The sequence below is a fragment of the Gastrolobium bilobum genome, unplaced genomic scaffold (genome assembly GCF_033153095.1).
Source record: "Gastrolobium bilobum isolate Gb01-03AN ecotype WA unplaced genomic scaffold, APGP_CSIRO_Gbil_v1 utg4294, whole genome shotgun sequence".
Lineage (NCBI taxonomy): Eukaryota > Viridiplantae > Streptophyta > Magnoliopsida > Fabales > Fabaceae > Gastrolobium > Gastrolobium bilobum.
The window spans coordinates 282,722-309,890 of record NW_026897253.1 but is presented as its reverse complement, the minus strand read 5'-3'; the positions used below and the strand labels follow the sequence as shown (position 1 = coordinate 309,890).

Here is a 27,169-nt window from a genome sequence, read left to right as displayed (position 1 = left end):
TTTCATAAATTATGAACAAGGCCTAAACAATTTGTTTTGCAAAGAGCCATCAACTTAAGTTTATTTGTAAGAGAATAACTATTGTTTAGTTTCAATGAACAAAACCAATAGTCAAGTTACTTACAATAACCTAGTCATGTGATGTCAAGTTCCAATTAAGAACATGACCCATAGGCTTCTTATGCAAACAACTATTTCAATGTTTCAATTTGGAATGTCACAATTACTGATTCCTCAAAGTCAAATAATCTAGCATCAAGTTTGGAATGAGATCATTTAACCAAAAGGGTGGTCCAACCAGGTTGAATTGTATCATCAAGTTTGGAATGACACCTTTGAAGGTTTCTTCATCAAGTTTGGAATTTCCCCCACTGTTTTGAATAATCGATCTTTAGGCATATCTTTTGTGAGAGAATTAGCCAAGTTATCCTTCGATCTCACATTGATCAAGGTGATTACTTCTTATTTTCTCAGATAATTCAACAACGCATGTCTCAATCTTATATGTCTTCTCTTTGAATTAAAGAGAGCAATTTTTAACAACTTGGACAGCTGCTTGATTATCACAAAACAGGCTTAAAGAATTAATCTTTAGCCGAGTCAAAGGAATATCCATAATCAGATTCTTCATCCACTTTGCCTCTTCTCTGGCTAAGGCTAAAGCAAAAAGTTCTGATTCCATAGACGACAATGTAATAAAAGTCTATCTTTTGGATTTCCAAGCAATAGTAGCTCCACCAAAAGTGAATATATATCCACTGGTGAACTTACTATTTCTGATTTCTGAACACCATGACGTATCAGAATATCTATCTACAATTGAAGGATAACCAAAGTAGTGTAGAGCATAATCTTTAGTACCTTTAAGATATTACATCAGCCTATCGAGGGCATCCCAATGCTCTTTACTAGGATTACTAGTGAAATGACTTAGCATGCCAATTGTAAAGGCTATGTCAGGTCTAGTGCAACTTGCAGCATATATGAGACTACCAATCAGTCTTAAATACTTTAACTGATCTACACTGGTCCCTTCATGAGGACTCAATCTTTTATTATAATCACATTGTGTCTCACTCAGTTTGCACTCACTGTATCCCCAGGTAGAAAGTAGCTGCTCAATATAATGAGTCTGGCTAAGGGAGATAACTTGCTTATCAAAGCTTACTTTCATACCAAGAATGGTATTAGCAATACCAAGATCTTTCACATTAAATTCTTTATCTAAATTAGCTTTCATGTCATTCACTACAGAATGATCAAAACCAAGAATTAACATGTCATTCACTAGTTGTCTTTACATCTATTTGATGCACTACATAGTGTTCAATAAATGTCAAAGCAAGAATAATTCTTATAGTCGATAGATGGTACACAGGTGAGTCGACATCAAAATAGTCTACTTCACTTTATTGTCTATAGCATTTAGCTACTAAATGTGCTTTATATCTAGCTATCGATCCATCACTATTCAGTTTTTTTTTCAGTACCAACTTACAACCTATAGCCTTAGCCTTTTTGGCAAATTGACTAGCTGTCAAGTAAAATTCTGCAAACAGAGAGCTCATTTCATCATCTATGGCTTCTGCCCACAGTAGAGATTCCCTAGATCTCATCGCTTCTTGATAGGAGAATGGATCATCCTCTAGATGGTAAGTGACAAAGTCCTCGCCAAAGTCTTTGGGAACTCTCTCTCTTGTAGATACTCTAACTGAAATTGATTCAACAACCAGTTGTGTGGGGTAAGTGTCAGAAGGGCTTGCTTCAGATTCTATAGGAGATTCTAAAATCATATCTGTAGATCCAGAAACACTCAAGCCATGATCTTTGATAAACTTATTCTCAAATAATTCTGCATCTCTGGATTCTATCACCATAGTTGTAGATAGATCCAAAAATCTATTTGCAGCACTATCTTCTGCACTTCCTAGTTATACGCAAGTAATGGTTCTAGGTCCCACCTTAGGTCTGTTAGGATCTTGTATTCTTACATAAGCAATACATCCCTAAGTCTTAAGAGTATCATATCTACAAGAGCGCTTATGCCATATCTCATAAGGAGTCATAGACAACTTAGAGTGCGACAACCTGTTCAGGATGTGATTGGCAGTTAGAACTGCTTCTCCCCAATAGGAGGAAGGCATGCCAGCTGTAAGTAACATAGAGTTTAACATTTCAGTTAATGTTCTATTCTTACGCTCAGCAACACCATTTGATTGGGGTGAGTAAGGAGCAGTGGTTTCAAGTATTATGCCCTCCGAAGTGAAAAATTCCTTGAACCTATCATTGTGTACTCTCCTCCTCTATCACTCCTAAACCTCTTAATTTTCAAGTTGAGCTGATTTTCTCCTCTTGACTTAAAAATCTAGAACCTTTCAAAAACTTCATCATTCGATTTCAACAAATAGACATGACAATATCTAGAAAAATCGTCTATGAATGTTATTAAGTACTTTTGACCACCTCTAGTAATATAATTTCTAAGGTCACAAAGGTCAGAATGTATCAGATCAAAAAAAAAAAGTTATGTGCTTTTAGAAACTGACTTAAAAGGTTTTCTAGTGATCTTAGTTTATGCACATACTTCACATTTGTCAAATCGAATAGAAGCATTTAATGGAGTATCAAGAGTTTTAGCTAGATATTACATTTTCCTGTAGTTCACATGTCCAAGTCTATTATGTAACAACTTTGGATCAATCAAAGTTGAACTCACATGGTTTATGCTCACAGTTTTTAAACTCAATCTATACATACCATTAATCATGAATGCACAACCAAAATATCAAGAGTTAACAACTAAAATTACTCTATCATTCATAATTAAGAAAGGCATACAAGCTTTATCAAGAAAAGATACCAATTTCCTTTTAAGTAAAAGTACTACTCTAACTTGTTTTAGAGTTAGTAATTTACTTGAAGAAAGCACCAAATTTGCAATTCCAACATGAGTCACATCTGTCTCATTACCACTGCAATTTTCACTGTGTCTTTCACTTCTACGACCTTAGTGAGTAAATTTCTATCACTTGTAGTATGACAGGTAGCACCGTTCTCCAACCACCACTCAAAAGAGACACTGGCCTTTCCATTCTTCATCATTCCAATGAGAGCTTGAGGCTCAGGTTCATTAGTTAACATATTAGCCTCATTTTGTGGTGTGTTGTTTTTTTTTTTTAACTTATTTGGTAGCTTACACTCTACTGCCCAGTGATATCACTTTCCACAGTTATGGCTCTTGTCCTTCTTCTTCTTTTGAAGATAGTCTTTTTGGCCTCTAACTATGAAGAAGATTCACCTTTTGGTGACTTGGACTTCTTCTGAGGTTTATTGGAATGTGAAACTAAGTAGGCAATTAACTTTATTTGTCTTATTTGTTCCAAACTCTTCCTAGAATAGTTTTGATCCTAAATATAAATAAACCCCTTTAATTTATCCAGTTCACTTTGTTCTTTCAGTCTTGAAAGAACTCTATTCAGCAGATAGTTTACTCAATGCAAGATCGACAAAAAAATTATCAGACATATCAGATTTATCATCTTTTAACTTGTTCCTTATGTTCTCAAGTTTAATTAACTGAATTCGTATTAAATTTGAATTCAAAGAACTTCTCTGCTATGAGAGCTTTGGAGAGCCCATCTTGTTTTGGAACTAAGCATTCAAGTGATTTCATATCTTTTTTCATCATCTTATATTCACTACAAGTCATAGCGAGATGAATATTTAGAGAATTTAGCAAGCAATCCCTACAAAATTATTCATCTTTGTTCCATTGATATTAATCCATAATTTTCAATGGTAAATGCAAGATCATTTAATATATTATGAAATATTTCATGTTCTTCCATGCCAAATTGAACATGTAATTTTCAACCATAAAATTCAATAACATCAAATGATTTCATTTCATAATATCATAGGAATAATTTTTAGGCATTTTAATCAGAGCTAAGAGTTAGAAAGAGTGCACCTTGTAGCTCTCTCAGACTTCGCAAATTAAAGCAAAAGCTCCAACTTTCATCAACTGCTCTATAGACTTGGAATTTGCCAAAACAGACCCCAAAAACAGATCCGAGCGCCCAAAAACCTTGAGATGGACTACCCCTATGGCCAGAAACTCACCGAAACATTTTCTGATTTTTAAAATGTCTCATACAGAATATTCTTCAACAAACAGAATATTCCCTCGGAATATTCCTTTTCGCAGGAATATTCTTTTTAGCATAAAAGTGTACCTATAACTTCAAACAGTCATATCTCCTTCGTCCGATCTCCGTTTGAGGCGAATGACCACTCAAAACGATCGTCTCGACGAGTAGAACAAAGCCCAATAGGTTTCACTTTCTGAAATTGGCTAAAATTTCCGGGATCTGGACCGAAAGGTTGCGGCTGCAGTATCTTCAAACTCAGATCCTGGAAAATCCTTCCGTCGAATCACGAAAGTGATTTAAAATATGAGTTCTTCTCGTTGAGATATTCGAGTAGACACCTTACTCGCTCAAATTCGACACCCGAAGCTAATACTTTAAGATTGTTGGAGGTTAAGAGTTTGAGAGAGAAGGGTTCAGAGGTGCTTAAAGTATTACACCTTGAGACATCAAAGTTTGGAATGCTCAACAGTGTTACCTCCAGCTTAGGAAACCCTAGATATAATGCAAGCTATTGGGCTCCAGCCCATATGGACCCAAATAACCATGCTTTCACTTATTAGGCTTATATGTGAACATACTACTAGATTATATTTTTTTTTTTTTTTTTTGTAAATCTAGATTATATTATTAATATACCCAACATATTATATCTATCTTTTTTTTATGTTTACTCCACTTATTTATATTTAACATTGTTAAATTAAAATTTCAACTAACTTTTAATTTTTCTTTCTTCTCTTGAGATTTTGATTTAATAATATTAAAGATGAGTAGGTAGAATAAACATAAAAAGTATACATAATTAATATCATTTCCCAAGAAAGAAATGAGAAGAGATAAATAAAAGTTTCTTTTATCATATTAAAAACCCTCACACAAAAAATTATTGATTTTAAAGAGTGAATAGCTAAGAAATTTCATAATATTTTATCGTTTTTTAATAGAATTTGAGTGATAGAAATTGAATTCATGATCACTTCTAATATCATACAAAAAATCATTAACTCAAACACTTAAATGGTTAGATAATTAAAAACCATAATAATAATTTTATATTTATTTATCAAGTATGACTAAGCGCGCTCTTTCCCTATTTATTTTAATCAATATCCCACGTGATCGTTACTTGTGGAAGTTGAATTTTAGTGCCTTAAATATGTGGTCATTGGATTTGGCGCCCTTCACCTCAAAGTTACTTTATGTTTTTGTTTTTAAATAAAAAGTATTCATATATTTTCATTTAATTATTTATAATTTTGAAATATGTAATTTATAGTATAATATTAAAATCTTTATGATTGTATAATTAAAATTGAGTTCTCGTTCGTTCCTATCTTCCATCTAGGTCAGAATGCTTCTACATAAACAGACGTGTTTAATATAAAGTTATTCGTCTACTTTTATCTAATAATATATTTAACAATTTAATCTTGTAAGGTAATTCATTGAAGACAAATATCATACCAACTCACTGGGACGTTTAGATAACTGTCAAGAAAATGGAGTGAGTGGGAATGACAATTTTGTCTTGAGATTTTATTCTTATCCAGTTGAGTTGCGTACTTTTGCTTAGTCAGGGAAAGTATGACACAAGAATAAACTAAGCAAGATGAATATGCGCGTGGCCATGAACAAAGATTTCCCAATACCTCTTACGTCACTAAATCTCAAAGCATACACCATGCAGTCACTTTCTTTCATTGTAGGAATTCGGAAATCACATTACAGCAACAGTACCAGTGTAGCACGTGGTTTTTTTGAACAAAGTCGGAAAGTTAGGACTTTGTATTGGATGAAGTCACGTAATCATTCACCAGTTATATATGATTTGATTAAACATGATTTAACATTAATTAATTCGTTGAATTTATTGAATTATTTCTCAATAATTCCATTCCCCGTCGCTAATCTGCTATTAATCGGTCCACTACGTTCTATGCAGTTCACGTTTGCCAACATTTATTAAACAATATATGAGTCCTTTTTTTAACTCAATCCGATCATCCATTCGATTTTTTTATTTTTATTTTTAGTAATATTACCCATTCGATTTAGGTATTAGATACATATATAGAGAGAGAAGGAGGGGGGCGGGGTGGAGGATACTGAAAGTATAAATATCATTACATAAAAAATAAAAATTATATAGTTTATGAAAAAAAGTGTGTATCATTTTGAAGGATGTAAAGTTATGTTATTTTAGGTGAGAGAAAGAGATAGATAAAGGAGGAGAGAGTGGACAGAAAAATATAAATTTGTGGGTCTCACATCTTTGTAAAAGTGAAATGACGTAAGTTGTGTCATTTAAAAGTCCAAACATTTTTTCTATAGTTTATATATGGGTCGATTATTCTTATTTCGGAAATCTTACACTCAAGTGATCATTGATAGCTTCTATTTAATTATATATAAATAAAAACAACGATCAAAATTGAGAGTGTAACATACAATGATGTAAAATGATCGGACTTATATATATATAGGAAAAATATTTCTCCGATAACTTGAGATAAGTTTATCTTCGGTCACCCCAAAACTACGTCGTTTTGTTTATTTATTTCCTTATATTAATTGATTCACCTTTGAATAGTTATGATTCTATTTTTCTCTCTCTTCCTTTATCACCATTGATCCATCTTTGTACGATTATGATTTAGTAGCCAGAGATAAAATTATCGCAAGCAGTTTGAGAAACGATAAGCTCATATATATATATATATATATATATGAGTTTACATTTCTGCAGCTGCTATACGTGCAGCAATCAAATACTTGCCATATATATACTTGAAAGCATTAAATGTAATGTCTCACATCGGTTGGAGAGGGGAACGAAGCATGCCTTAAATAAGGGTATGGATACCTTTCCTTGTAGGAGGCCTTTTGGGGTAACCCGAAACGTAAAACCGTGAGCTCGACGGTGCTTGTGCCTTGTGCGCGGGGCAAAGCGGACAATATCCTGCAACAGGGTTTGGGGCTGTTACATTTGGTATCAGAGTCTGGCCCTGGACCGGTGTGTACAGCGAGGACGTTGAATTCCCAGTGGGGGAGGATGAAATGTCCCACATCGGTTGGAGAGGGGAACGAAGCATGCCTTAAATAAGGGTGTGGATACCTTTCCTTGTAGGAGGCCTTTTGGGGGTAACCCGAAACGTAAAACCGTGAGCTCGATGGTGCTTGTGCGCGGGGCAAAGCGGACAATATCCTGCTACAAGGTTTGGGGCTGTTACATTAAATGTGAGGAATAATAACCATACAAAGGCTGAAAGCATTAAATGTGAAAAATCATAACCATACACCTGTCGTTGGTGTACGTAAAGCGGCTATATATATATATATATATATATATATATATATATATATATATATATATGAACTTATCATTTCTCAAGCTGCTTGAGATAATTTTATCTCCAGCTACTAAATCATAACCATACAAAGATGGATCAATGGTGATAAAGGAAGAGAGAGAAAAAAAGAATCATAATCATTCAAAGGTGAATCAATTAATATAATATATATATATATGAACTTATCATTTCTCAAGCTGCTTGAGATAATTTTATCTCCAGCTACTAAATCATAACCATACAAAGATGGATCAATGGTGATAAAGGAAGAGAGAGAAAAAAAGAATCATAATCATTCAAAGGTGAATCAATTAATATAATATATATATATATATGAACTTATCATTTCTCAAGCTGCTTGAGATAATTTTATCTCCAGCTACTAAATCATAACCATACAAAGATGGATCAATGGTGATAAAGGAAGAGAGAGAAAAAAAGAATCATAATCATTCAAAGGTGAATCAATTAATATAAGAAAATAAATAAATAAAACGACATAATTTTGGGTGGCCGGAGATAAACTTATCTCAAGCTGCTTGAGAAATGTTTTTTCCTATATATATATATATATATATATATATATATATATATATATATATATAAGGTAGAATCCTTTTGACACCTCATCTAATAGCCGTTAGATTTAAAAAGATCAATAGTGTCACATGTTAGCAAATCAAAATCGTTGATCTTTTTTGATCTAATGGCACTCAGATAAGGTGTCAAATTTAAAATTTGAAACTGGTGTCAAAATATCCTACCTCATATATATATATATATATATATATATATATATATATATATATATATATATATATATAGGGGAAGGATCTTTTGACTCTAGAGTAAGACTTACAACTCTTACTCCTCATCTTAACCGTTGATTTTCTTCCATCTAACGGTTATTTATAACAATTATTTATTTATTTATTTCAAATAAATAATAACCGTTAGATGGACGGAAATCAACGGTTGAGATGAGGAGTAAGAGTTGTAAGTCTTACTCTAGAGTCAAAAGATCCATCCCCATATATATATATATATATATATATATATATATATATATATATATATATATATTAGGATCATTTTACACTAGTGTAAGTTACACTCTTAATCTTGTCCACTGATCCCATTTATATCTAAGGGCTCAAATTTTTTAGTAATGTGAGCCATTGGATACAAGTGGATCAATGGTCAAGATTGAGTATAAGACTTCTAACTCTTACACCAGTGTAAGAATATCTTGCCCCATATATATATATATATATATATATATATATATATATATAGGAAAACATGTCTGCAGACACTTTAGATAAGGTTGTCTACAGCTACCCTTTTTTCACTAAGTACGACCGGTCGTACATTAAAATTGCACTTTCTCTCTCCGCCACGTCAGCCGACAATGTCTGAGGAAAGAGAAAAAAAAACAGTTTTATTGTTATAACTAAGTACGATCGGTCGTACTTAGTGAAAAAGGTATAGTTGTAGACAACCTTATCTAAAGTAGCTGTAGAAATACTTTTCCCATATATAGGGGTAAACATTCCCACAGCCGCTTTATATAAAGTTATCTAAAGCTATCCCAAAAATTACGTCTTTTTGATTAATGAAGGGTGTTTCTGTAATTTTAGGTGAATTAATTAAAGGTGTTTCCATAATTTTGTTTATCTTTTTATCATATTCATTTTACTGAAACACCCTTCACTAATTCACCTAAAATTACAAAAACACCCTTCATTAATCAAAACAACATCTTTTATATATATATATATATATATATATAAACACTCCCTAGTCCCTACCTTAGCAAAAATATAATATAAAAATTAATTAATAAAAAACACATTTCCCTTAAATATAAATAAATATACATATTATTACAATTGGGATACTCCAGTCTGAAAAAGGGAAATGATACTTCGTGCCCAACAGATGAATAAAAATTCCAAAAACCATTGGTACTAATCAAATATAGGACACAAGTCAGGCTGGTTCCCAGCTCAACAAAGAATCGAGTTTCATCTCAAGATCCTACCGGACATTAGTAACTTACTTCTCTATATTCTGAGACTGCTCTTCCCCAAAAGCCAAATTAAAGATCTGTATGTAGTCATCAACAAAATGAACATCAAGACCTTCTCTCACATTAGGCGCTAGCTCATCAAAATCTCTCCTGTTAGCCGAAGGGAATACAATAGTCTTAACTTCACTCCTCCTCGCGGCTATGGTTTTCTCCTTAACCTGCAATTTTTACAGCATTGCATGACTAACAGCTTCAGACACAATGTGCAAAAAAGAGTTCATAGCACATAATATTAAATGGTGGCTTCTGATACTGAAAGCAGGATGTTACTAGGGAAGACGTGAAAACAGCGGAAGACCAAGCAACAAGAAAGAGAAGGGAAAGAGATTAAGCCAAATCATGAAAAATAACCTTTCCTTGTGTAAAATAAATATAATAACCTTTACAAAAAAAAGTTATGTAATTCGAAAACCAGTAACAGCTAAAAATACCCAGAAGTTTCTGCATCTAAAGATAATGAACAATAATATTGCAATAGATAAAAACTTCTCAACATACCCCGCCAATGGGAAGAATCTTCCCAGTAAGTGTCACTTCTCCAGTCATTGCTAGATCCTTCTTCACAGGCTTCTTCAAGGCAAGGGACAACAGTGAAGTGGTCATCGTGCAACCAGCACTAGGTCCGTCCTTAGGTGTAGCCCCTGCAGGAACATGAAGGTGTAACTTTGAATTTGCAAAAAAAGGATTCCCTGGTTCTTTTTCCAGTAGTATTCCTCTGGCCACTGTGTGAGCTATCTGGGCACTTTCTTTCATCACATCTCCTAATTGACCAGTGACATGCAGCGCTCCTTTTCCCTCCCCTTCCTCAACAATGGTGGTCTCTATATAAAGAGTGGAACCACCCATTGCAGTCCAGGCAAGACCCATAACAACCCCAGTAGGTGTCTGATCATAGATGCGCTCAGCATGGAAGACAGGCTTGCCAACAAAGTCAGTTAAATTTGATTTATCAATCACGACTTTCTCAATCATCTTTGTTTCAATTTCCTTACCTTCATCCCTTTCTTTTGCAACCTGTCACAGTTAAGATCCATATGTATCAAATGATGAATAGGTGGCTGTTGGACCACAAAAAATTCTCAGGAAAAAAAATCATATCAAACTACAAAAATTTTGTACTGGTTGTTGGACCACAGAAAAGATTTCAGGTTCCAGATCAAAGTTTTATATAGAAAACCATCATAATTTTTAGCCGGTTCAAAAATTTGTACCAAACCATAAAGTTGTGCACTGGTGAAACACAAAAATGCATGTGCATGGCACTACCATATTGTAAATATTGAAAAAAGGACTTCATATGTTCTCAACTTCTCATTAACCAACCCTTGTAATGAGTAGGTCTCGGTTTTCTTGCTCATTGAACCAACATCAGAAAAGATCTTTTTTATAAAAGGGAGAATTAAAATAGTGCTTCCAGACCTCCATATCAGTAGATTGATCAGCTAGTAGATCGGTTTGGACCTTGTCAACTTCTGTAGAGGTTTCAACCATTCGTTCAGGATTACTACTCTCCACGGAGTTCTCTTTTTGAATTATATTTTGAACTGATTCATCAAAATCTACTTCGGCTTTTTTGGGTTCAATAGACTGAGCACTAGCAACAGGAGCATCAATTGTTTCCCCTTGCCTCACAAGTTGTAGTGCTATCTGCCATGCCACAAACAAAACATTTTAGTTCAGATATAGTCATGAACAAATGCAGTTAATTTTTTTTTTTTTTTTTTTTAAAAGAGCAGATCAACAGTGGCTGTCTTTCCAACCATACACACCATAGCCCCTTGACCTAAAAAATACTTAAACAAACCTTTCTGTAAATTTTTTCTATGTGCTTTTGGAGGTTCCTGACCCCTGCTTCTCGGCAGTAATTTTCTATTAGGGCAAGAAGAGCAGCATCAGTGACTTCCACCTGAAGCAAGTCAGTTTTCGTGGTCAATATTTTCAGTCAATTAAAAAGAAAAGGGCAATAAAAGCTGGCATCATTATGCCTCGCAATAACTCAACGTTAAGATTTTGAAATTCCCATTCTTTGCAGGATAAGGGACCACAAAATGGGTGGAAAAGATAAATACTTGTTCAGGCTTTATTCCACATGCTTCACGTGTACTCTTCTCCAGATAATCTCTTGCAATGTGCATCTTCTCATCGGTAATATACCCAGCAATGGCAACAACCTCCATCCTATCCAACAGGGGATTGGGTATCATTTCCACTACATTTGCAGTGCACACAAAAAGAACCTGCAGTGGACTTCCAATGCATGAGTCATCATGGTAAAACATTTACAACATGCCTACTTTGCCTTCAAGGTACTAAATAAAAACTATGTTTTAACATGGCAATGGACATTTAACAAATAAAGCATGCACAAATTCTGACTCTACCATAACCTCACCATTAAGGCTCCCGATTATCAAATAAGTACCTTTGATAGATCAATGGGAACATCAAGATAGTGGTCCAGGAAATTAGCATTCTGCTCTGGATCCAGAAGCTCTAACAAAGCACTTGCAGGATCACCAGCATGTCCTCTTCCTAACTGCCAAATGAATAAAAAAAAAAATTAACACTAAAATCATCCTTTTTATAAAAGATTTACAAGATTAAAAACCATAATAAATTTAATAAAAAATGAAATCCACGCATTATATGTTTATTAGGGCCAAGGCAACCCATACTAACGAAGAATACAACAGGAAATCAGGAGGAAAAAAAATTACTCAGCATCAAATAAATTGAACTGTCTAGCAATGTATTACTTTGTCAATCTCATCAATCAAAACAAGAGGATTGGCTGTTCCAACATTCTTAAGGCATTGTACCATCTTCCCTGGCATAGCACCAATATATGTTCGACGATGACCCTGTCAGAAAAAATATTAATGATACAAAAAAAACTAACATGTTGCTGTGAAACTGGTATATAATTCAACCATGGCAAGGAAACAAAGAGACTTTAGCTACCTTGATTTCAGCCACATCAGCTAATCCTCCTACAGAGAATCGGAAGAACTTACGGTTCAAGGCACGTGCAATCGAACGGCCAATACTTGTTTTGCCCACCCCTGGTGGACCAGAAAGACAGATAATCTTCCCTGCATATATGAGAAAGATCAGGAACCTCACACTTTGTGACCATGCAAAAAGCCAATACGTAAGCACCAAAGGCTTCACTTTAAATGAATGGATTTGCATACTACGGCCAACATCTTAAAACCTTGTTAACTAAAATCAGCACAAAATGCATAAAATTAAGTTTTCCTCCATTAAATAAAAAAAAAAAAAAATGGGCAATCATATTTCAAAGCCTGACCCAGTCAATCAAGTCTGAAATCTTGTAAATTAAAATTAAAACTTCAAGCATCAAGATATATGATGATTTAAGATGACTTAATGAAAGCATCTCACTTGTTTGAGAACTGATAGCAATATAGTATTTGGTAGACACTAAACACCAAGATCAACATTTAGCAATGTATTTCGCAGACACTAAAACTAAAACCCAAATAAATCTTCGGGATACATTATATTGATGAACGATGATTACCTTGTGAAGTCCCTCTTAATTTCCCAACAGCTATGAATTCCAATATCCTTTCCTTCACATCAGTTAATCCATAATGGTCTTCATCAAGAATGTTTTGCGCCCGAGTAACATCAAAGTTCTCATCACTAGATTAGGAAATTAACAGATTGAAATTCATTACATTCACAATAGTTTAAAGTTCACATATAAAGGCCAATCAGTAGTATTCACAAAATAAAAACCCTTAGTTCATCCAAAAGCCTCTGAAAACTATCTTATGCATTTTAATTGTCTCCTCCTAAGGCCTTTCCTAAAATCCTTTTCTGCAACTGTCCTAAATTTAAACAATCAAACGTGTCCTAATGAATGGTAATTGGGTCCCCATACAAGGAATCAATAATTTTAAATAAATTTAAATTACACTAGCAGCCATAATAAGAACGAAATTTCATTAACACAAACCTGTATTCACCCCAAGGCAATGCTGTCAACCAGTCCAAGTAGTTACGGGTAACACTGAATTCGCTAGAACTAGCCTCCAACAGCTGCAGCTTTGTGAGTTCTTCATCTATGACTTGTAAAACATGAGGTGGGCACTTTTCTCTTTTTGGTTCAATCCTTTCCCTGAATTTACCTGAAATAGAAAGTAAATTAATGAAATGGTAGCAACATATTTCACTAGAAACTAGAAAGTATACCCCAGCAAACATTTTACTTCATGGACTAACAACTGAAAGCTATATAACTCAAATTTGATCAGGTGACAAACAATACTAATCAGAACACAAAGAAAAGTACAATATAAAGAACATTCCTATACTCACTATATGAAAAAAGATTTGAAGGATGCTGGTATAGAAACATTAAGAGGAGGACAAGATTAAAACACTAGTTAGGTGAACATTTTTTAAGTATTTGGCAGTCAGGAAGACTCCAATCACACGGTTGTAAGTCCTAAAATGACCTTGCCTACATGCATGCACACTAGATCAATCATTTAGGCAGGAAATGATTTATAAAAAGAAATATCCCGTCTAGTACTAAAAGCAGATATTATAGATCAGAACCAACCAGTGAGAGCTGTTTTGTCATCAGTCTCTAGGCCCAATTCCTGCAAATAGGAAAAAATTCAAATCAAAAGAAAATAAATTTTAGGATATAAGGCCAGTTCAAATAGCAGAGCATTCAGCAAATCATATCATACATATAATGGTACTCATGTTAGGATATAGGGAAATGACACCAGCAAGATCAAAGGCCTAGGTCGATACCTAAACTTTCTAGACCACATGATAAACTATAAAGCCTATGGAAAAGATACAACCATTAGTACAGTGTCCTCTGAAGGGACATCATAATTATTCTGAGATCCTAGACTTCTGAAGAATGAAGTCAAATAATGTAACAGATATGCATTTTTTCAGCATTTAGTTACATGATTCCTTGGCTTGCTAATAGAAACAAAGCGGCCACAAAAAACAGACTGCTAAATTCAGAGATTGGTGGCAACAGTCAATCATGTATTGCTTGGTTGTTTAGAATAAGTTCATGAGCTCTGGTTATACACATGGAATTAGGAGAAATCCACTGCAGAGGGATGGTGCGTAGAGCACAGCTTAGCTAACTAATTTAAGCCAAGAGCTTATCTATTGCTACAATTAAACGCAATTAGTAAGCTTCAACAACAAATGGAAAGAAAGAATTCAAACAGTATGGACAAGCAAACATAAAAGATTGTATAATAGTAGCTTGTCTAGGATATGAGGCACACTGATGTAACCAAATTATGAGGGCTTTGTACCTTCTTTATGGCCTTAAGCTGCTCATTTAACAAGTAACGGCGCTGCTCACCGCTTATCTTTTCTTCAATTGCTTTTGCAATTGATTCCTGACAAGAATCAACACAATCTCAAATATACGATGAAAAACTAAATGCAACACAAACAACAAAGCCAAAGACATAATTACCTGGATCTTGCTGATTTCCATCTCTTTCTTTACCAACTCCAGCGTAAGTTTTAATCGTTTATACACCTGTTCAACAACACAACAAATGACACCTGCAAACGTAAAAATTTGTGTTCCATATGTTCACCCCTTTATATACATCGAATTTCCTAAAAGGCCTGGCCCAAGAAATTGAAACTTATTACAACATAAAAAAATGGAAAATATCGTCTGCACCACATCGAGTCAGAATTTCTCAGTGACAGTGCCAAATGTACTCACATCTAGCTCTTCAAGAACTTGTTGGCATTGCAATTTGTTTGCCCCAGATATTGCAGCTCCAAAATCTGCAAGCCTTGGATAAGTAAAATCACCTATATGCTGCACAATTCAAAAAAAAGAAAGTCAACATAATAATATGATAAAAGTAAGCAATGAACTGTGATTCGATATTACAACATGAAACAACCATCATATAAAGTACTTCAGTACTTCCAACTGCAGCATTTTTTGTCCTATATTTTGAAGCAATAAAAAAATGCAGGAGACACACTTAATAACAATTGTTTTTTATAAACTCATTTATGCTTATGTGGGAAAAATACATGATCCATTAGTCTCTGAAAACCGACTATATTTAATTGCTTGTAGGTTTTTAAAAAGAATAATAGTTTCACTATCCTCCAATTTCGTTATACAGAAAATTGTTTCACAAACAGAAGTAAAATTACAGTATTTATCAGCAACAGGCTGACTGACCCTAATAATTGTTATATAGTAATGAAAAGACTTAGGCTTCTGGATCTTCTGAATGAACAATTAACAGAGAAATAAATAACAAAGCTAGAAAAACTAGCACTAAATTAAATAATTGGTTTTTACTCCAACTAACTAAAATGAAAACGATCTGCTCAAACTTTATATCAGACTTATATTGAAAATATTTGTCTTTCATTGAGTATACCAAATCAAAGAAAATATATTAATCAAACAACACACTTGAAGTTTCCAATGAAACAAAGCTAAGGACTCACAAGTTTAAGAAACCTCAGTCAATGCAAAGAGGACTAACAAGTCCATATCACCAATATGCTATATATTTGACTGACCTTTGTTTAAAACATGAAAATTTTGCAGAAAATATCACAGCTTTGGCTTCACAGTACTGTATAATTCTTAATGAGGGTATGAAGCTCCACTACTTCATCGAACAACAACTCGATGTGGGACACCAAAATGCAGGCATGCACAATGATTGGATTTGAATTTCAGATTAATCAACGTTCTTGCATTAACATATGTATAACAAAACAGCAGGATGAAGAGGGTTGTTATATGCTGAGAGTTGAGTAGAAGAAACCCCAATAATTCATAAATTCCCCTGGGAATTATTCTATAGGACAATTGCAAGAAACTTGTTCAAGGTACAGACTAAAACTTCATAAACATTGATTAGTTGTAATCAAGATATCTAAAGGTTCATTATCAAAATATCTAAAATGTGGATCTTGAAAGTTAGAATAGTAATGACTTGCCAACTCTTCCCCTAACATTTTCTGATCCTCAATAATTCTTTTATATTTCTTCCTTCTCTCTCTACACTCCACTGGCGGTAAAATTATCACATAGATTAACATTAACTATTTTCCATATTTCATCAGGCCATGTGACAAAAGAATGAAACAGTTTAACCTAAGGAAGAATGTTAGGGCCGTTTGCATGGTAGAAGTGATATAGAGCTAATTCATTGTTGAGTTTGTTGCAACTTGCAATTCAAAAAAGAAAGAAAAAATCCATTTAATCATGCAGTCTAATCAAAATTCACAAACTAAAAATTGAGGGAATTCCAAATCATGTAGTCTAATTAAAATTCACAAACTACAAATTAAGGGGGGAATTCCAACTTCCAAGATTTCTAGCAAACCAATGTAGACACACACAGGACAACTCCAATCCCCTCCCCCTATTTCCAAGTTCCAATAAAAACACAAAGAGAACGGTCCAAAGTCCAAACCTTAGTGTAAGTCTGAACATGATCTCTCCAAAGGGAACTTGTTTTAAGAACATCCCTCAGGGTTGATATAACCTCGAAAGATGTGGCCTTTATAATCTCATCATCTTTATTATAAGCTTGATCCTGCAGTACCATGTTGAAACCAACAAAATAAATAAAAAAATGTGGCTCGTTGAATTATGATGCAAAAGAAATCTTTCACTTTAATTGAAATCAGGAAAAAATAGATAAAGTCATACCTTGAGATGATCAACTTTTACAGTAAGTGGATCCTCACTAACCTGCAGAAAAGACAGAAGTTTTCAGTGTTAAACAATCATCAGTATACTTTAGCCACATGTACAGAAATGATTATCAGATATCAGAACCTGTGAACAAAATTCAAGCACAAATATGGAGAAATAACAAAAAAATATAATCAAACACTAATCTTTCTTAATTTCAATATGTTCAATACTAACCATCTCTATTATGCGTAAACGCCGATGACCAATCAGGAACACCTGATCCCCATGGATACTTGAAATCTAGTAATGAATAATGTATTATCAGAAAAAATGTGAGGTACTTACTAAAGCTATACAAGTGATCTGTTGAAGGCATAAAGCAACTAATAAACTGTGCATACAGAATCACATACTTGAGCAAGAGTCCCAACTTCGTGAAGACGGTTAAACAACTCTTTTCCTTTTAAATCATATACATTTTTTTCTGTGTCAGAGCTAGATACTACACTAGGATCAGTCTCTGGCTCATCCTTAAGGAGGAAAGCACCAGCATACGGGGCTTGTCGTTCTCGACTTTCCTGTAAAGCTGCCAACAATTTGGGATCCTGGATGCATAGTATAATACTCATTAGACAACCATACTTTCAAGTTTCAAGTTAAATTTAACCAATTTATTGACACATACATGCACTGGTCAGAAATTACAATTCTCATATGATTCAGCCAGAAGCATGTAAGGAGCAAAGACAGAGATTAAACTCATCATTCTTGACAACCCACCATACCTTAACATAGATTGGCATGTAAAACCCTGGGAAAAGTGGTCTATGTGGCAATGGTAATGCCAAAACCTGTTCCAAAGGAAGGAGGAAAAACAAAAATTCATAATATTTATGATATTAGCGATCAAGTAAAACTAAAAATGAAGGAATATAGAAAAGAGATACCATCCATATGCTCCGATTATTTTGTTTTACAAAACATATAAAAAATAAATAAATAACACTGGAAAAACTGTATGATATAGTCCTCACTTTATTTTCAGGGTAGGGTGTAGGAACAGCATAATGCATTCCAAAGATACCAAGAATTACTCAAATAGCCTAGACATGAAGTAGGACACCAAGGAAAGAAAAACCTCCACGCAGTCTACACACAAACATTAAATCCTTTTGAAACCTTCTCAGGTTAACCAATAAAATTTTGAAGGAAAATAACCCTCGAACTCAAGAACGACCCACATTTCCAACAAACTCATATCAAAGCAATGGGGAGCATAGAACCACAATGATATTGAGTTATTGACATCTTATCTAAAAGGGGGGGGGGGGGACAGAATTTCGCTCAGCAAATAAAATCCCCATCGTCAGTTACTGTTTCTGTTATAATTAGTTTGATCAGTTACACCTAAAGTACCTAGCAAAGTGCCTGTTATTTACTGTGACAATCAAAGCACAGTTGCCTTGGCTCACAACCCAGTTCTGCATTCAAGAACAAAGCACATGGAATTAGAACTGTTCTTTGTTCATGAGAAAGTTTTGGCCAAGTCTCTAGTTGTACTTCATATAACTGCTCCCCTCCTCATTGTTGATCCCTTCACAAAACCTCTCTCAGCCCCAAGATTTGCATAATTAAGGGACAAACTTAAGGTTTTGGATCATACACTACTGATCCAACCCCCTTAAGTTTGAGGGGGGGAGTATTATTGTATGAGTTGTATTTGTACTGAGCAGTAGCTCAATTGTAATTGCTGTTAAATACAGATAGTCGTTTACTGTTTCTGTTGTAATTAATTTGATCAGTTACACCTAATGTAACTGAATAGGTTCAATTAGAGCTGCTAGCTCAAGTGTATAAATTCCCATCATGTATTCTAAATCATGATTGAATAAAAAATTCCCAAAGTTCAGAATCTCAGTTTTCTCTCGTTTTCTTTCTCTCTTTCCCAAACTTTCTCTTCTTCGTTTACAGACAATGATGAACTAGCAGTTTTGGCTACACTTCACTGATCAAAACACCAAAAAAAGAGTAAACTACATCTCCACCCATATCCACATTTTAACTTGCATCATAAATTACAATTTAAGCGCCCTATTCTAATTTAAACCCAAAATTTCCGAAGTAAAAATGATATTAAATAAAATAGAAGAAGAAGAAAACTATCGAATCGTTTGAGACTAAATAAAACAATTCAGCAACCAAAAAACAGTAAAATCCGAAACTAACAGTGAGATAATCTTCGGGTCTGGGATACGTGGACACGATGGCAGATGCCTTTGACTGGGACTCCTCAGCCGCTTTGACTTCGGCGTCAACCACGTGATCGGAACCGTCGCCGGAATCTGAACAGAAAAACAACCTGCGTCCCAAATTACTGTTCCCCGAGCTTAACCCGCCGAGGGAACCCAGCACTCTAAGAAGCGGCGAGGTGGAATCGGCTGCGAGTCGGAGCACCGGACCCACCGTGGGGTGTCGCCGATGGATGCGCGAGGATGAAATGAGCTTCAACATTGGTTTCAGAAATGGGGTGAATGAGGGAATGGGATTTTGAAAATTGGAGATAGGTTCATGCCCTAGGCATGTTAGATTTAGATAATAGAATGGGGTTTTAAAACCGCCATTGATGTTGATGAAAATGAAGCGGAGGGGGCTGTGTTCTTGTCCCCAGATTTGTTAAAGCCCTTCATAAACCCTCGTCTAACGTGTTTCCCACACTATCCTTCTGTTGCTGCGAAAGTACGGTTTTGTCCTCGGTGTTTAAAACTTGCCTTTTCAGTGGACCTAATTAATTTATTTAAGGTTTTAACGTTTCTAAAGTGAATGTAGATAAGTTATCTACATTTGTTCTCAAAACGATGTCGTTTTGGGTTAAAAAATTAAAAAGTTATAATGAAAAAGACTATTATAACTCTGAAATAAATTATAATTACAAAAATACCTTGATTTCTGTCTCAAAATGATGTCGTTTTGGACTCACTGTAGATAAGTTATCTACATTGACGGTAGAAAAAACGAACTCTTTTATTTAAAATGATTATATAATTTTAATAAAGAGTTATGTTTATCTTATTTTACATGAGATAAACAATTTTTCTACACACAGAAAAAGAGGTTGAGTCTCACCACTCTTTTTTCTCCCTCCTCTTATCTGTGGGTTCCACTTATAATTTTATTTCTACAACATGAGGTAACTTTTTTCCTACAACATAAGAAAAGTATTTCTCTTTAATAAAACTCCGAAATATGTACTAAAAGTTTAAAATTGTGAGTTTAAATTCTACCGTACATTTTGCCTTATTTGCTATCTCTGTTTTCCTGCAAAGAATCATTCTTTAAATTAAAAAATAATGATAATTTTGTTACAAATGAGCATTACTACACTTTATGAGATTGTTACCAATGTAGTGTAACATCTAGAGTAGATGAAGAGCTTGTACCCTTCCTCCACCTTCGTATGTATAGAGATGGTAGGACTTGTATTCTTACATTGTTGAATAATAGAATTTTTAGTTTTTTTTCCCTTACTTTCTTTCTTTTATATTTTCTTCTTCTTGTACTTTATTTTCTTAAGTTGATTCCACTTATTCACTCTTCTTTTTCGCAACACGTTATCAGCACGAATTTGGTTAGAATTTTGAAAGTTGCTCAAGGTGGAAATTTTTATTTTGAAGTATTTCATTACTTTTAGTTGTTAATACCAACATACACTAAAATAAAATAGAAGCTATCATGTTGAGATCAAACAATCCGGACGTATGTGGTAAAACTGATTGAAAGATTACCTCGTGAAGCAAAGGTATCTGAACAATGAGATCTGCCCTTGTGTTCATTAAGAAATCTCTTAATGGCTTTGCGATTATATCGGTGTATGTAGATGACCTGAATATAGCCGGAACTCAAAACGAGGTTGAAGAAGTTTAAAGAGGGAATTTGAAATGAAATACTTACATCAAATCAATTATTGTCTTGGCCTACAAATCGAGCATCTCCCAAAAAAAATTTCCTACGTCGGTCTAACTATGTAAAAATAATTTTGGATAAATTTTATATGGACAAGTGTCATCCTCTAAATACCCCAATGATAGTTCGTAGGCTGTATATGTTTTCCTTTGCGGAGGTACTGCAATCTCATGGAAGTCTGTAAAACAAAGTCTAGGTGTTACTTCCTCAAATCACTCTGAGATTATTGCATTGAATGAAACTACTTGAGAATGTGTTAGGTTAAGATCTTTGAAAGAACACATTAATGTTTCATGTGGTCTACCCATAATTTGTAATTCCCCTACTATCCTTTTTTAGGATAATTCTGGTTAATGGGTCATTCCACTTAGATACATTCATATTGATATGCTCCCCCTCAACCGAATACACAGGCCCAAGTACTCAACCCGCCTTTTAGCCAAACACCTGGCTAGCCGAGCCCAACCCAACTCGGATACCACTGTCAGGCGGGTCTAGGGGAAGCTCGTGGTGGAGGATCACCACCAAGGGGCTAAGCTTATACCACCATATTAAGTGGATCCGACACTATGTCTTAACCCAAAATCTTAAGGCATTGGGTTAATGGGTCATTCGACTTATATACACTTCATTCAACCCATTATCAACCAATGTAAGATTATCACACTTGAAAACTTAAACAATAGCATTGCACAAATGAATGATGGATATATTAAAAATGTTAAGACTAAACATATTTTCCCAAAGTTCTTTTACCCACATAAACTCCGAAAGAAGGGTGAAATAAATATTCACTAAATCCCTACCTATTTCCACATTTGAGAAACTTGTATATGGAATAGGTATGTGTAAACTTAATAAGTTACTTTTATCAAGGGGAGCAAATTAATTATTATCATCCCTGAAGGATGGGACCTTGAAGGTATAAATATGTACTACTATTTTTTCCACATGATTTTTCTTAGCTAAAGGTTTTTAATAAGGTAGATTATGCAATACTTGATAGCATATGTCTTGTACTATTTTTCCTGATTTTTTCTAGCAAGGTTTAAACGAGGCATAGACTTAGTGCCATAATGTCCAAGGGGAAGTGTTATAATTGGAAATTACTACATTTTATGGGATCGTTACAAATGGGCATTATTATATTTTATGGGAGATTAAATGTATTGTAACATCTATTATAGATGAAGAGCTTGCACCCTTCCTCCACCTTCATCTATATATAGAGGTAGTAGGACTTGTATTCTTACATTACTGAATAATAGAATTTCTGGTTTATTCTCCCTTACTTTTTTTGTCTCATATTCTCTTCTTCTTGTACTTTATTTTCTTGAGTTGATTCCACTTTTCATTACTCTGTTTTGCAACAAATTTAATTTAATTTAACTATTCATGTTGAATCAAATAATTACTTTGAATTTTTATAATTTGGGGAGATCATAAATAATAAGAAAAAAACTAAGAAATGTCAAAAACTACGCGCAACATTGAAGTCTCTAAGAAAATCAACAAAAACAAATATAAGTTTAATTTTACAGAGTTATTCTGACATAAAATTATAAGTTCAAACTCTGAATATGTAATTATGTTAAAATGTAATAAAAAGAGCTTTGATCTCGATCTCAAATCAAATTAATAAAATAATAATAAATTGATGGAGAGAAAAAAACTTAATTTTATAGGATGAAAATATATTTCAAAATCGTGCACAACCTACGAATGTGAATGATACCAACCATCCATTACTTAGTTCTCCATTAATCTTTAAAATAAAATAATTACAAATGTATACGACAACAAAATAATAATTATAAATCTATAAGATATTTATTCCGTCCATTAAACAATGAATTATTGGTCAGAGACTAATTTAATTAATAATAACACGTATTTCAATAGATTATATAATAAGTTTTTCAAAAATAATATTATCAACACTATGTCTTTTATAAACTGAAAGCTATAACAATTCCTACTAAATCTATTGTGATCTAACAGAAATAGTTACTCAGTTACTTTTACATTTAGTTGTAACTATATTGTATAAATAAGGGTCGAGCCCATTTACATAGCGTAATTTAATTCATTTTTCACTTTAACAAATATACAAGTCATTCTGACTCAGTTCCTTCTCTCTCTCCTTTTCTTGTTCGTTATCTTCTTTTCATTCTTTATCTGATACCTCTCATGGTATAGAGCTGAAACTGATACATGGAGACCACCAATTGCTTGCAGCAAAACAACTATGTTCATACTTTCTCTAATCCAGTCTCTTTCAAATTGGACGAAAACAATTTCCTGCCTTGGAAACAGCAAGCATTAGCTACAATCAAAGGCTATAATTTGACAAGATTCATTGATAAAGAATTGCAAGAATCAGTACCTGTTCAACAACAAAGTGCTAATAATGAAGCAGCTGAGAATACTGCTGGTAATGAAGTTCAAAACTCAAATTCTCGAGATCTTGATACACAACAAAGATCAACTTCTTATGTCATGGTTGCCCTCTTCCATGTCAGAAACAGTGTATACTCGCATGGTAGGTTGTGCAACTTCATTCAAAGTTTGGCACAAACTTGAAGAATTCTTTTCTTCTCAAACCAGAGCAAAGATCAAGCAACTGAAAATTCAGTTGAAAAATACAAAGAAAGAATGAGATGTTTCAAAGTATTTGCTCCAGATCAAAAAGATTGTTGACTCTCTTGCTGCCATTGGTTCACCAATTGATACAGAAGATCACATTGATGCCATTTTAGATGGCTTAAATGAGGACTATGACTGCTTTATAACTTCTGTAATTTCTAAAACTGATCCTTACACTGTAGGCAAAATTGAAGCACTGCTCATGGCTCAAGAACAAAGACTGGAAAAGCATAAGAAGAATCTCACAGATACTCTACAAGCAAATGTAGCACAACTATAGTTCAGAAGGCAAAATAACTACTCAGGAAGTTTCAGAGGAGGATTCAATCAAAATAATAGAGGAGGAATTAATCAAAATAGAGGGAGAAACTTTGGAAATAGAGGAGGATTCAGATATCAAAGGGAGGAAACAAAAACAACAATGCAAACAGACCACAATGTCAGGTGTGTGGAAAGTACGATCATCTTGGATGGGAATGTCGTAACAGATTTAATCAGAATTTTCAGAGTCCTTTCAGTCAAAATAATAATGCTAGTTCCAGTCTTCAAGCCAATATAGCAGTTGCAAACAATGCTGGTGCTCATCATCAAGTAGATGATATCCCCTCTGATTACTTCTCATTTACTGATTTTGCTGGTATCTTGACTCAGGAGCAATAAATCATTTCACACCAGATGCAAATAACCTACTAAACAAAACAAAATACAATGGTCAAAATGCTGTTCAAGTAGGTAATGGCTCTAACTTGAAAATCAAGAATGTAGGACATTCAATTTTACATTCAACTATCAGTCCTTTATCTTTTACCACATCAAATTTAATGCATGTTCCTGGTCTATCCAAAAACCTATTGAGTGTATCTCAGTTTACCAAAGAGCAAAATGTCATTTTTGAATTTCATGCTAACACTTGCTATGTTAAATCTCAGGCTACCAAGGAGATACTTCTCCAAGGCAAGCTTAAAAATGGTCTATATGCATTTGATGGACTACAAAAGATCGAAAAACACACTGTCATGCCAGATTGTAATCATACATCCAGCTTCTCTACTTCAAAGTTTATTGATACCTGTAGTCCTTTCAAAAATACCTCTAATCCATATTGTAATCATACTTCTAGAATTTCTACTTTGGATCTTTGGCATGCTAGATTAGCACATGCCTCTCTTCAAATTGTAAAGTTGGTTCTTAGGCACCGTAATATAAACATTATCAATAAAAATGATCCAAAATTATGTTGTCCATGTTGTATGGCAAAAATGCATCAATTGCATTTACCAAATATCACTACCACTTATACTAAACCTCTTGAACTCATACTTACTGATATTTGGGGCCCTGCTCTAGTAGACAGTACCTCTGGTGCTAAATATTATATCATTTTTGTAGATGCATTTTCAAATTACACATGGATTTACACCATGAAAAATAGATCTCAAACATTTGATATCTTTCAACAATTCAAAGCTGTGACAGAATTACAACTAAATACAAAGTTGAAAGCCCTCCAAACAAATAATGAAAAAGAATATGTCAAACTTACATCCCTACTACAACAACAAAGAATTATTCATCGTCTTACTTATCCTTATATCCATCAACAAAATGGAAAACCAGAAAGAAAACACAGAAACATTGTACAAATTGGCCTAGCTTTATTGGCAGCTTCTAATCTACCTACCAAATTTTGGGAAGATGCATTCCTTACTGCCACCTTTGTAATTAACCAATTACCCACACCAACCCTTAAAAACAAATCACCCTTTGAAGTTTTATTTCAAAGGATTCCTGATTATAACTTTCTTAAAACTTTTGGTTGTACTTGCTATCCATATCTTAGACCCTACAATAAACACAAAATAAACTTTACATCTGCCAAATGCACCTTTATTGGTTACAGTTCAAAACACAAAGGTTACAAGTGCCTAAGTCTAACATGTCAAATTTTCATAGCTCGACATGTCATCTTTGATGAAACTTCTTTTCCATACAGAGAACCATCCACTCATATTTCCTCTTCTCAATCTGTCATTGACCCTCTCTGTCAATCTCCCTCCATTCCTATTATCACCAGCTCTACTCCTCAAATTATACCTACTACTGATTTGAATGTATCTACTTCTGCATTGAATGTACCTACTACTGATTCTCTTGTTAGTGTCACCAACTCTCCTTACATGTCCCCCATTCATACTAACACTGTTTGCAGGGTTGCTCCTACTGTACAAGCTCCTCCACTAATCAATGGTCATCCCATGGTAACTAGATCTAAAGTTGGCATCTTCAAACCCAAAGCTCTCATTACTTCTCTAGAACCAAGCATTACATCTCAAGCATTCTCTCAACCACACTGGCTCAAAGCCATGAAAGAAGAATATACAGTTCTCATTCGTAATAACACTTGGGAGCTAGTTCCTCTTCCTCCTAACAGATACCCTATTGGTTGTAAATGGGTTTTTCGTACAAAATATAACCTTGATGGCTTTATTCTAAAATACAAAGCTAGACTAGTAGCTGAAGGGTTCCATCAACAAGAGGGTTTTGATTATCAAGAGACATTTAGTCCAGTTGTCAAACCTGTCACCATCTGTATTGTCCTAACTATAGCACTCTCAAGAAGCTGGCCTATTCATCAAGTTGATGTCAATAATGTTTTCCTAAATGATGATCTTCAAGAAGAGATCTTTATGCAACAATCACCTGGCTTTGTGCATCAAAATAAGACTCTTGTTTGTCGCCTCACCAAAGCACTCTATAGACTCAAACAAGCTCCATGTGCATGGTTTGATAAGCTTAGTAACACTTTACACCAACTTGGATTCAAAACTGCCAAATGTGATCCCTCCTTATTTATTTCTATAACTCAAACAACTACTATTTTTGTGCTTGTGTACGTTGATGACATTCTCATAATAGGATCTTCCTCCTCATCCATTATGTTGTTAATTCAGTCCCTCAATCAAGCATTTCCCTTCAAAGATCTTGGACAACTTCACTATTTCTTAGGCATTGAAGCTCAAAAATTGGCCTCTGGAGGTTATCATCTAAATCTGTCCAAATATATTTTAGATCTCCTAAAGAAAGCAAATATGATGGATTGTGAGTCCATACCCTCACTTATGGTATCAAGTACCAAGCTTTCTTCTCGTGATGGCTCACCGCATCCAGATCCAGCTCAATATCGCTTCGCTGTTGGAGCCCTTCAATATGCCACCATTACCAGACCAGATATTGCTTTCTGTGTCAATAAGGTTTGTCA

At 34.2% G+C, this 27,169-nt stretch overlaps 1 protein-coding gene across 3 annotated transcripts; it reads right to left on the bottom strand.

Moving 5' to 3' along the window:
- Nucleotides 1–9,407: 9,407 nt before the first annotated feature.
- LOC133305265 (lon protease homolog 1, mitochondrial) lies at nucleotides 9,408–19,917 on the bottom strand. Of its 3 annotated transcripts, none has more exons than XM_061505429.1 (20): nucleotides 19,531–19,917; nucleotides 18,090–18,155; nucleotides 17,718–17,909; nucleotides 17,539–17,604; nucleotides 17,317–17,358; nucleotides 17,078–17,200; nucleotides 15,346–15,444; nucleotides 15,085–15,150; nucleotides 14,918–15,004; nucleotides 14,188–14,227; nucleotides 13,579–13,750; nucleotides 13,138–13,262; nucleotides 12,555–12,685; nucleotides 12,350–12,454; nucleotides 12,016–12,129; nucleotides 11,663–11,830; nucleotides 11,398–11,499; nucleotides 11,013–11,240; nucleotides 10,092–10,607; nucleotides 9,408–9,751 (listed from the first exon to the last, which is right to left on the bottom strand). In XM_061505429.1, exons 1-20 carry the CDS (start codon nucleotides 19,813–19,815, stop codon nucleotides 9,560–9,562), a joined length of 2,919 nt encoding a protein of 972 aa, XP_061361413.1. In that variant the 5' UTR covers nucleotides 19,816–19,917; the 3' UTR covers nucleotides 9,408–9,559. The 3 variants fall into 3 exon arrangements, with proteins under 3 accessions (XP_061361413.1, XP_061361414.1, XP_061361415.1); XM_061505430.1 differs by having other exon boundaries at nucleotides 10,092–10,565; nucleotides 11,055–11,240; XM_061505431.1 differs by having other exon boundaries at nucleotides 10,092–10,565; nucleotides 11,064–11,240.
- Nucleotides 19,918–27,169: the final 7,252 nt, after the last annotated feature.